This window comes from Pristiophorus japonicus, chromosome 4 (genome assembly GCF_044704955.1).
Source record: "Pristiophorus japonicus isolate sPriJap1 chromosome 4, sPriJap1.hap1, whole genome shotgun sequence".
In the NCBI taxonomy this organism is placed as follows: Eukaryota; Metazoa; Chordata; class Chondrichthyes; family Pristiophoridae; genus Pristiophorus; species Pristiophorus japonicus.
Window position 1 is genome coordinate 29,922,181 of NC_091980.1, and position 12,667 is coordinate 29,934,847.

Genomic DNA, 12,667 nt, shown 5'->3' on the forward strand with positions numbered 1-12,667 from the left:
CCCTTATTAGATTTCAGCTTCAGTTACGGGTGCTCGTTTAACATGTGAAGTGTGGATCCAGGCTTTCTTTCCTTGGACTTTAACAGCTGCCTGGGTGGTCAATAACACTTGATAAGGTCCCTCCCACTTGGCACCCAAAGGTTCTTTATGCAACTTTTTCCACATACACCCAGACTCCCGGGATGATGTCGTGTCCTCCTTCGGGTGGATTACTCCAAGCTGCTGATACCTGTCGGGAAACAGAACTAATAGCATTGGTTAAGTTCTGACAGTATGATAACAAAGTGTCACTCATTAAGTGAACATCAGCTTTCCGTAAATCGATAGTTCCTGGCAGCGACATGGGTCTTCCTGTTATAATTTCAAATGGGCTTAGACCTGTAGTTCTGTTCGGGGTTGCCCTAATGCTACATAGCACTATTGGTAGTGCCTGGGGCCATGGTGATATTTGGCATGCCGTTGTTTCAGAGTTCGATTCATTTGCTCTACTTGTCCTGATGATTGTGGATGATAAGGACAGTGTAAATCCCACGTAATGTTCAGTAACCCACAGACTTCTTGGCAGACAGCACCTGTGAAGTGTGTTCCCTGATCGGAGTCAATGCTACTCGGGACTCCCCATCGGGGAATGTAATCCTTACACAAGACCTTTGCAGTGTGATTGGCTGTGGCTCTTTTAGTTGGGACAGCTTCTACCCATCTAGAGAATCTGTCGACCATGACAAGAATGTTAGTGTATCCTTGGCATGAAGGAAGAGATATATAATCAACCTGCAGATGCTGGAATGGTCTGACAGGGGCAGGGAGCCTCAGTTGGGGCATTACCGTGATGGGTCCAGAATTATTTTTCTGGCAGACCACACAGCGGTCTGTTACCAGCTGGCCATGCTTTTTAAATCCCCGACCCCACCAGCTTTTCTGGAACCGTGCCGTCATCTGTTGTGAGGCCAAGTGTCCCCATCTGTTGGGCTAAAAAAGGCATAAGCGCTTGTGGCGCGAATGGCTTGTCGGTAACTCTTTGTCTCCAGACGCCATCTTCGCATAGCTTAATTCCTGCCTCGATCCATGTCCATTTTTCCTCTCAGGAGCACTCGCCTTGCATTGTTTGAAGGTCTCGTGTCAGAGTCCTGAGTGCTTTTAATCTGCACATCTCTGTTGGTTCTTCTGGAGGAACGCCCTGTGAGGCGACATCTTTAGCTGCCTGGTCGGCTAGGGCATTTCCCTGTGCTTCTGTGGTATTTTCCTTGGTATGGGCCTTACACTTCAGGATGGACACTTCCTGAGGTAATTGTATGGCCTCCAGTAAGTCTCGGACTTCTTTTCCATTTCGGATAGGTGTACCAGCAGCAGTGAGGAATCCTCTTTTCCACCATAACATACCAAAGTCTTGAGCGACTCCAAAAGCATAACGCGAATCTGTGTAGACATTAGCAGTCTGTCCTTCTGCTATTCGACATGCTTTTGACAGGGCCCGTAACTCTGCCTGTTGTGCTGAAGTTCCTGAGGGTAAACATCCTTTTGCCGCTACTTCATATAAGGTTGTAACTGCCCATCCTGCTTTTCTGTTACCATTGTCAACAAAGGAGGAACCATCTGTAAACAGGATGAGGTCTGGGTTGTGCAGAGGCTCCTCTGCTGCTAAGGTGGCTGCTTCTGTTTCTTTTAAAATCTCCACGCAGTCATGCTCTTCACATTCTCCCCCCTCTTGCTCCCTTGATTCTGACATCGGGAGCATAGTTGCGGGATTAACCGGGCTGGCCTGGACGATATGGAGATTAGGAGCTTCCAAAACTGCTGTCCAGCGAGTCCATCTTGCTGCTGTCACCTGAGACATTCTATTCATAGACAGCAAAGCGTGTACGGTGTGGGGACACTTGACAATCAGCTTTTGGTCGAGGACTAGACCCGCAGTTACCATTACCGCTTGACATGTAGCTTCCGTGGCCCTTGGGCAACTTCCCCATCCGAGGGCTACCGCATCCAGTTTTGTCAAATAATAGCCAATAGGTCTTTGCCGATCCCCATGTTCTTGTGTCAGTATAGCTGTCATATATCCTTCTTTCTCATGGACAAACAGGGTAAATGGCTTCCCACTGTCGGGGATTCCCAGAGCTGGTGCCGAACACAAAGCCTTTTTCAAACTCAGGAAGGCCTCTTGCTGTTCCTTAGTGAGGGTGATGGCTTCTTTAGAGGCACGTTTCCATTTTAAAATATCATTCAGTGGCTGAGCAAGCTGTGTGAAGGAGTCAATCCAATTTCTGTTAAAAGTTACACAATCCCAAAAAAGACCTTAGTTCCTGAATAGTGGTGGGTTTTTTAGCAGCCCGAATGGCTGCAGTTCTATCCTGGTTAAGTTCTCTCTTTCCTTGTGAAATCTTTTGTCCCAGGTATACAACCTCTTCTTGGGATATTTGTGCTTTGTCGATGCTGGCTTTATGTCCTTTCAGCCGAAGGTGATCCAGCAAAGCTCGTAAATCTTGTTCATGCTGTTCTTCCGTGTTTGAAGCTAGCAGGATATCGTCTACATATTGGATGACTGTGGATGACAGGGGAGGTAATTCTCGCAAATGGCTTTTTAAAGCCATGTGGAATACCGTAGGGCTGTTGTGGAAACCCTGTGGTAACCGGGTCCAAGTATACTGTTGTCCTTGGACAGTGAAAGCAAACCACTGTCGAACCTCCGATGCCAGAGGCACTGACCAAAATCCGTTGGCCATATCGATAACCGAGAAATATTTATGTTCCGGTTTGAGGGCATTAAAAATGGTGGAGGGATCTGCGACCAAAGGAGCTTTTTGATCAATACACTGGTTAGCTTTCCTATAATCGACAGTCAAACGCCAAGTCTCATTAGATTTCTGTACCGGCCACACGGGGCTATTGGAGGATATATGCGTTTTAATAAGCACCCCTTGTTTCTCCAATTGCTGATAAACCGGTAAGATTCCCGCGATGGCAGTTGGACTGATGGGATACTGTTTAGTGCAAGGAGGCTTGGTCCCTGTAAATGACGCAAGCTCCATCTGGAGTAGGCTACAATCGTTCTTATCTTTAGCCCATATCGGGTGTTCCTTCAATTCTTCTTTCTTCAAAGTTCTAATTGACCATGTCACCTGACCATCCTTGAAATTCAACGATGAATCTATTTGGATTAGAACGTCCATTCCCAAAAGGGGTTGATCTACTGAGCCTATCCAGACCGGCGTGGTTAGTTCATGTGGACCCAGCCCTATAAGTACTGGTGTTGTCCTTTTAATTTCCATTTTATGGCCCCCAACTCCATAGGCTGTTCGTGCCCTCCCATCCAACGGCAAAAAGTCTCCATATTGTAGGGGTAAGCATGTTAATTCCGCCCCTGTGTCTAAAAGACAGTCCACATCCTTATCGCCCACCCTCACAGTTATATATAGCCCATCTCCCCTTTGTTGTATTAGTGCGAGGAGGGGGGCCAGGGTGGGCTCTAATCGTTTTTTGCTATCCCAAGTAACTCCTTCTGTTGTTGTATTGTCAGTCGCTTAAATGCTTCTATGAGGTCGTTATCTTGTGACAAGCCTGGCTTGTTGGCTGAATTGTATCCCTGGCTGCATCCTCTTCCCCAGCCACAACCTTGCTGTTTTGCCCTGCACGTCTTGGCCCAGTGACCACCTTTCCCACAATAATGACATTTTCTGGGTAATTTTCCTAATGACTGTTTATCGGAATCCTGGCATTTCCATCCCGTAACCTGTACAGCTCGGACTTTAGCTCCCATATCCCGATCTAATTGGTTACATCGATCCACCAATGCTGCAAAGGTAGTTCCTCTACCTTCCCAGTCCGGTAACACTACCTTCAGCATTTTGGACAGTTCTGGCTTTAGACCTGCCACGAAAGCTGCTTTCAGGGGTCCAAACGCTTGTTCATCCATTTCCTCATCCGTATTATTCATACCCGAGTGTTCTAGCCACGTGCATCTAAACCGCTCGTCATACTCCAGGACCTCCTCTGTTCCTTTCTGTTGGCAGGCTGCAATTTTTCCCCAGTCTGTCTTTGCTGGACTGAAGGCTTGCAGCCAGTGTTTAATCGCCTCCCATCCTGCGTCTAATTCTTGCTCAATCTGCCCCAAAGCTTCATCTACCTTGTCGTGCAATTTTCTTCCCTGTGTTTTTGGCACCATTATGGTCAAAATTTGCACTCCGTCCCAGGGATGAAGTTGATATATATTTCTTAAGCGGTCCAATTGGTCCCACGTTTTTACTCCCCCTTTCTTTGGATTGGGCAACTCCTTGGACCATTTATCAATTTTCTCTGGGTCTGCCGGAGCATGAACTAAGTATTCTTCGTACACCCTTCTCTCTTTTTTTTGGTTCCGCCCTCATCCGCAGTTTCTTCTGATTTGACTACAACTCGTCTTTTTTTTAAACGGGGCAAAGCGCACCCCTAATTCTTCATCCTCCGACACTGTATTGTCGGAGGATTCAGAATTCGTATCTATTCCTCGGTCGTGTCTTCGGGTTTGCGCTTTTAATTTATCCAAACATGGGTACCCTGGAAATTGATCAATACATTTTCCTTTTCCTATTTCTGTCTCTTGACCTAATGATTTTTTCCATTCTTTAATTTCATCTTTAAGATCTTTAACTTCCGCTTCCAGCTTTTCAAGTTCAAGCTTTTTCTGTTGCAGCTGTGCACAAACAGCTTGCAATTGATCCTTTGTACTGGTCAGTTCTCGATCATGTTGGGAACGCATTATAATTTCATTCCGGTTTCGAATCTGGCCCATAATCGCTAGGGACCATCTAGTTCGCTCTTTATTTTTCATACGGGTCATTTTTCCCCAGACCCTTTTAATCTCGTCCAAGGACCATTGTCCTTTGGAGGTTCCGTACTTTTGTTCGATCTTAATACAGGTTTTAGATAAGTTGAATTGTTGCTCTATGTATTCTTTCAACTGTTCGAGAATTAAATCTAGCGAAACTTCAAGTGGTGCCTGCCCACCTTTAACAGTTGTAGACAATTCTTTGTTCTTATCTCCTGCTGCCATTATACTGAGTTCTTTACTGGGGTCTCGAGTCGTAGGCTTTCCAGCCGATCAATAGGTCGGTGATTAATTAACTAACACACCGCCGAAGTTTAGACATCTATGGGACCTCGAGCCGACTACCAACCGGAGGGTTCGCAAACCGGAGGATTTCGGAATCGCGTAGAAGGAGAGGCGAATTTAGACTTTTGACCGAGGACTTTTTTTTAAAAAGAGGTGTCCTTACCTCAATATGTAGGTCCGATGTCCAAAATTCAGTTTCTTTCCTCAGCGACCCTGCTCGCAGCGCCAAAATTGTTAGATCTCTTAATTTTAATGAAATACGAACTCCGATGGTAGTTTTAACTTTTTAATCTTGGCAGAGAGTAACAATCTGCTGGCTGATTGCCAGTTTCTTTGTCTTACTGAGACACATGGTCAAAATGACTATTTTATACCGGGTTCAATTTACAGAAAAGAACTCGCCGCCTTTGACCGTATTGGCTCACTACCCAAGGTCCGAAAATGTCAAGTTGATTGATGACTTAACGCAATGTGGCTGAAATGCATGTAGCATCTCTGACTTGTCTGTGAATTTTCACAGCCTGTCTAAATGCAGCCTGTTTGAATTCTCTATCACTATCCCCTCGGGTAACCTCATTGCCTGTCCGGTCATGGGGTTAATCCTGTCGTTCGGCTTGGTGTGGCACGCCACCTCATTTTTGTTTGCTTTTATCTTCAAAACTTCCTCTCTGGAATTTACACATCAAATTTCAAAAACAATCTTAATATACAAGTGCTCGCAATTCAAGTTCTCGCAAATCATTTCCAAGGCTACTTTCATATCTTATCTCTTTACCCCCAAATGGCATTTCAGTCTCTCATCGGAGAAAATGGCATTTTTAGATTATTTCCAAACGTTTTAGTATTTTTCCTAAACTGTTTAGCATTATTTCTTTTAACAAGGTTTCCAAACCCAAGATTGTCCCAATACAACTTAAATGTTTATCCAGGAGAATCAGCTAAAATATCTCAAAATCCCAATTCAAATAGTGTACTGCCAATCTTTTTATTTAAATCTCTTTTACTGAACTAGAAGCTTTCACGTCATTTAAAATAAGATAAAATAATACAAAATAACACAGCAAGTTATGTCACTTTCCATTTTCTTTCTTCAGATCCTTTTGCAATTGACTAAAAATATTAAATATAACTGGAGGAACATTAGTTTTCTGTTTTTAACAAACATCTTCTACACGTAGGAAAACGAGGGTGGAGCTTCCCCCAGCCTGTAGCCTCGAGAAGCCCATGCAGGCTTTTTAAAAAAGGCATTAAGCTCTCCCTTCTCCTTTCTCCTTTCTTTATCTCACTCATTGATTACATTGGGTTGAAAGATTTAGTCTATGATTGCGTGTTTTAAAAAAAATAATTGGGCGTCTCGGCTTGCAATAACCAAATTGAAAAGACAGTACTTTGTTACGATTCTAATTGATTTAAAATGAGACCACACATTTTTTTACTGTAATTCAATTCAAACGTCCAAATCATATTTTTTTTAGCAACTGTAACTTCAAGGCTGGAGTTTTATTTTATTTTTTGTTAAACAAACCCATCCTTTGTGCATTTCATCGCTCCGTAAATCATCATCAAAATAAAATCACACCTGTGTTTCTAACTCAGTCATTCAATTCTAGGTACACCATTCAACTTATTCACACTTTCTTAAAACTTCCCACATCTAGGACAGCACTACAAAGGATTAAAAAACTTTCAGCTCTCTGTCCGAAAAAAATAGGTGGAGCTAAAACAGACATACAGATGCACCATTTTTCTTTTAAAAGGTGGCTTTCAGACAAATGAGAAATTCATTAACTCCCACTTCAAATATTCCACAGTCAACAAAACGCCCACACACGCACTTTCATTTAAAGACAGACATTCACACCAACTTTTCATTCAAAAAGCTTATCATTCTCTTTCTCGGCACAAAAGCTGAAGTTCTGTATCGGTTTTTAGTTTTTTTTTTTCAGCAGCTTTTTTTCTGGTTCCCTTTTTCTTCGTCAGTCTGTCCAAACCGTCCTGTGGGCATCATTCTCAAACTACTCACTTCTACTCTTAACCTCTGTAATTCCTCTAATTACGGTCTTGCCATGGCTTTGTATTGTAAGCACTGACATTACCATTAATCCTGCTTTGGTGGTTTTTTTATTTTTCTGTTTCTCCCATCATTTTTGTTTGGCCGGCTCTATTTTGGGATCCCACCGTCACTTAACATTGTCATTATTAATTTCTTATGGTCACCCGCAAAGTATCTACTGAGCGACCCTTCTGGTCCCCAGTCCAACAGATTCTTGCATGCCATCTCTCTCCTGGGTACATCTACCCCCCCTACCGGCTTCCGTGTACCGTCTCCAAGCCCTTGGACTCCCCTAACGTCCGGCCGGACTAACAATACTGATTGCCTCCCTAATCTGATTCCTCAAACCTAGAGTCTGCAACCACTACCGGTTTCTCACTTTGTCTTGTATAGTGACAGATATACAACACATTTAAATTATCCCCAAGTCTTTTACACCGCCACAGACCGATACATTTTGCGGCTGATTACGTCGGATTTATGAGTGGTATTTAAAATACTCACTCGTGATGGTCTGTAAACGTCTGTCTTTCTTTCGCCGGATCTATACTGCCGACTACGCCATTTGTTGTGGAGTATTACAAAGATACTCAACACAGGGCTGTTTCAGAGAAAAGAATCGTTTATTATAAGGAACTCAATCTTGGGGGAGACGGATCTTACACGAGATCAGTAACTCGGTGACCCAAACCAGCCGTTCTTGCTGAGCAGCTTCAGGCTGTATTTTTATACATTCAAATACATACAAAGTCATGAAGCATACGCGTGGAAGTTTTCCATTGGTTGTTTCCCTTAACACGTCACAAGTCCTCACCTCGTTACAGCAATTTCATTGGTACATACAATTTCATTATATAATTTCCGTGCACCTCTTATCTGATTAGTTACATGCTACGTCATTACTTTTCTACCGTTAAGTAATTCCTGTGAACTTCTTAAAAGAATAACTCCTTCCCAGACCTATTTACCCTTGACTATATTTTTTGTTAATTGACCGACAAGTTGGAGTGTTGCAATCCTCCTTTGTATTGTTATCTCGTACTATTACCAACTGTTCCTACAGCTTGTTTTTCTAAGATAAAGTTTCCCTATTCGAGACAATTCATTTGGTTTCTCTACGATTTTCTGTCAATGCTAGGACATCTGCCAACTACTCCCTTGAGAGTTATGCATTACAGTCCCACGCTCAGCTTAAGCTTAACCACAAACTTAGAAATGCTAATGATTTTTAACCCCTTCAGCTGGATACTTTGCTAGTTCTGAAGCACATGTCTTCGGCACGACAGCTGGGATGTTGTCGGGGCCCATAACCGTTGCTGTATCCAGTGTGCTCAGCCATTTTTTGATATCGCATGGAGTGAATTGAATTGGCTGACGATTCGCTTCTTTGGTGGTAGGGACATCAGGAGGAGGTCATTATGGATCATCCACTCGGCACCTTTGGCTGGAAATGGTTGCAAATGCTTCAGCCTTGTCTTTTGCACTCACGTGCTGGGCTCCGCAATCGTTGAGGATGGGGATATTCATGGAGCAGCCTCCACCCATTAGTTTAATTGTCCACCACCATTCACGACTGAATGTGGCAGGACTGCAGAGCTTTGGTATGAACTGTCAACAAAGGCAGACATTGATGTGGAGATTCAAAATCGCCTCTCGTGCGCCAGTGCAGCCTTCGGCCGCCTGAAGAAGAGTGTTCGAAGACCAGGCCTTCAAACCTACCACCAAGCTCATGGTCTACAGGCCTTTAGTAATACCCGCCCTCCAGTATGGATCAGAGGCATGGACGATTTAGAGAAGACACATCAAGTCGCTGGAGATATATCACAAGATCCTCAAATCCCCTGGGAGGACAGACACATCAACATCAGTGTCCTTGCCCAGACTAACATCCCCAGCATTGAAGCACTAACCACACTCGATCAGCTTCGCTGGGCAGGCCACTTAGTTTGCATGCCAGACACGAGACTCCCTAAGCAATTGCTGTATGTGGAGCTCCTTCATGGCAAACGAGCCGAAGGTGGGCAGCGTAAACGTTACAAGGATACCCTCAAAGTCTCCCTGGTGAAGTGCGACATTACCACTGGCACCTGGGAGACCCTGGCCGACTAACGCCCTAGATGGAGAAAGTGTATCTGGGAGGACGTTGAGCTCTTCGACTCAACGCTGTGAGCGTGAAGAGGTCAGGCGCAGGCAGCGGAAGGAGTGTGTGGTAAATCAGTACCACCCCCCCCTTCCACCGACAAATATCTGTCCCACCTGTGACAGGGTCTGTGGCTCTCGTGTTCAGCCACCAAAGAACTCACTTTAGGAGTGGAAGCAAGTCATGCTTCCGAGGGACTGCCTATGATGGTGATGATTGTGAGATCGCATAGCTCTGTCTATAGCATCCTGCTTCTGCTGTTTTGCTTGCATGTAGTCCGTCCGGTGTTTCAGCTTCTCCAGATTGACACCTCATTTTTACATAGGCCTGGTGCTGCTCCTGGCATGTTCTTCTGCACTCCTCATTGAACCAAGCTTGATGGTAATAGTGGTGGAATACAATTCTGTTGCTGGATGCTCAGTTGTGAGCTGTTCCGAATATCCCATTTAACACGTTGGTAGTGCCACACAACACAAGGGTATCCTCAGTGTGAAGACGGGACTTGGTCTCCACAATGACTGCGGCAGTCACTGCTACCAATGCTGTCATGGACAGATGCATCTGCAACAGGTAGATTGGTGAGGACGAGGTCGAGTAGGTTTTTTCCCCTCGTGTTGGTTCTCTCCACCTGCCGTAGGCCCAGTCTGGCAGCTATGTTCTTTAGGACTCGGCCAATTCGGTCAGTAGTGGTGCTACCAAGTCACTCGGTGATGGACATTGAAGTCCTCCACCACATTCTGTGCCCTTGCTGCCCTCAGTGCTGCTTTTTCAACATGGAGGAATACTGATTACCACCTACCGTCCTTCTGTAGTTATGAATCAGCAGGAGGTTTCCTTGCCCATGCTTGAACTGAAGTCATGAGACTTCATGGGGTCCAGAGTCAATGTTGAAGAGTCCCAGGGCCACTCCCTCCCGACTGTATACCACTGTAGCGTCACCTCTGGTGGGTCTGTCCTGCCGATGGGGCAGGATATATGCAGGGGTGGTGATGGAGGAGTCTGAGACATTGGCTGAAAGGTATAATTCTGAGAGTATGACTGTCAGGCTGTTGCTTGACAAGTCTGTCAACCACATTGTTGTGGATCGGGAGTCAAATGTAGGCTGGACCAGGTAAGAACGGCAGATTTTCTTTAAAGGACATTAGTTTTTACAACAATCCGGTAGTTTCATGGTTATCATTACTGGCACTCGCTTTGAATTATAATTCCAGATTTATTTGATTTACTGAATTTAAATTCCGCAGCTGCCGTGGTGGGATTTGAATTTGTCTTTGGATCATTAGTCCAGGTCTATTACTAGTCCAGTAACGTAATCACTATGCTACCGGTCTGGACAATAGCTTCCCCTATTATTTTTCTTTTGTTTATGTATCTGTAGAATACTTTATTTCTTTTTATAATTTAATTTGTAGTTCTTAACCTCTTTGTATTTCTTGTCATCCTCTCCTTTATTGTCAATGTACTTGGGAGTGTGCCTTTTTCTTCAGTTTCAATTTTGCTCTCGTGTCTTTCTTGGTGTTTCATTATTGGCTAGTTTGTTCTTGTATTGTAACGGAATATATTTCCCCTAAACACTCTTGACCATTGTTTTAAATATTTCCCACTGCTGTTCTGTCTCGTCTCTTTTTTTTCTTTCCAGTTTACCTTCCCTAATTTCATTCTTTTCCCCTCAAAATTAGCTTTTTTTCCAACATACTATTTTGGTGGTTGTCCTGCATTAAGCTTCAAATGTTGCAACTACACCCATCCAGATGAGTGAAGAATCCATCACAACCTAACTTGAGTCTTATAAATGGTGGAGAAGCACTTATCATTGGTGTTGTTCAAAACTGGGATAGGTGACGCTACCACATGCTGGAGATGGTCATTTACTGGCATTTTGGTGCTCCTGATACCTCCCACCTATCAGTCTAACCCTCTTTGTCCAGGTCTACTAGCCCCCACTGCTATGACAAACTATTAAGACTCTGGCAGCGAATTAAAATGCAAATTTCAATTTCTAGATTATTTAGTCTGCCTGGAATTATTTGCTCGCATGGAATGCTGACATGGATTAGTTCAGCCAAATGGCTGCTTCTGTGTTGTAATGCCTATGGTCTGTTTATGGAAACTTTCGAACTGGCCATAAAAAAACTGTGGTGGGGAATTAAAGGAACATGATGTCGATTTAGCATATCCTTTTTTTCCTTCTCTTTGTGCCTGGTTCAATATAGAACGGGCACTGAGCAGCATTGGGCATTGCATTTATATCTTTCTACTCTGGTTCTGTTGGTCTTGAAATTGTGCTGCCCCTAAAATGCTTGCTCAAATAGACTTTAAAAACAAAAAATTGTATTGGAAGTTTTGAGGGTGTACCTGAATAGATTGTAAATCTCATGGCACTTGCATGCAGATCTGAGGCTGGTGTATAATTTAAGGTTTTAATTCCCTTTTCTGTTGGTCCACAGCTTGGTCCAATCAGCCTGATTATCATGGGAGTGGTAGCTGTACACTGTATGCACTTGCTGGTCAAATGCAGTCACCATCTATGTGCTAAGTAAGTTATGATTATGCTAATATTCTCCATGTTGTGGGTATATGTTTCTGAACCTGTAATGTTTCTGATTTGTAGAGACTGTCTAGAATGGCATTCTGCCTTAAATGAGGGACTAAAACAAATGATGGTTGATAATTGAATGATGCGAAATTTAATATTGACAATTCCATCATGTTTTTAATTTTTTTTAATGTAAGAGAACACAGCTCCATTTCTTATCATTTCCATTGGGGCTCTTGCACATTTCCCCCCCTCAAACTATAAAGTACAGAATGGTTAAATATAACCACTTGCATTTATATAATGCTTTTTTGTGCGGAACACCGATTTTAATTGCTCCATCATTGCCGGCTATGCCTTCAGCTCCCTGGGCCTTAAGCTCCAGAATTTTCTTCCTAAACCTCCATCTCTCTCTCTCTCTCCCTCCTCCTCCTTTTTAAGATGCTCTGTAAAACCTACCATTGCTCAACTGTCCGAATATCTGTGGCGCGGTGTTAACATTTTGTTAGATAATGCTCCTCTGAAGTGGCTTGGGATGTTTTATTATGTTAAAGTTGCTATATAAATGCAAGTTGCAGTAGTAATAAAAGTTAGTAATTCTCTGGATTAAGGTGTCGATGATCAATCTGGCATTTATTGCCCATCCCGAGTTTCCCCAAGAAGGTCGTACCCAGTAGTGGGCATTCTTGACAGTTACTGTCCATGCAGTGAAGGTGCTCCCACAATGTTGGATAGAGTTCTGCGAGTTTGATCCAGCGAAGATGAGGGATGTCCAAAGTAGGATGGTATGTGACTCAGAGGGTAACTTGGAGGTGGCGTTCCCATGCACCTGCTGCCCTAGTCCTTTGAGGTGGT

At 43.8% G+C, this 12,667-nt stretch overlaps 1 protein-coding gene across 5 annotated transcripts in view; it reads left to right on the forward strand.

The window, feature by feature from the left end:
* slc36a1 (solute carrier family 36 member 1) overlaps nucleotides 1-12,667 on the forward strand; it is a 113,226-nt gene that overhangs the window by 22,512 nt on the left and 78,047 nt on the right. For all 5 annotated transcript variants that reach the window (XR_011592985.1, XM_070878069.1, XM_070878071.1 and 2 more), the window contains exon 4: nucleotides 11,724-11,812. Coding sequence is in view for 4 of the 5 variants with exons in the window: in XM_070878069.1 (XP_070734170.1) it covers nucleotides 11,724-11,812 (89 nt within the window). In the remaining variant the exon portion in view is untranslated. The remainder of the gene's footprint in view (nucleotides 1-11,723; nucleotides 11,813-12,667) is intronic.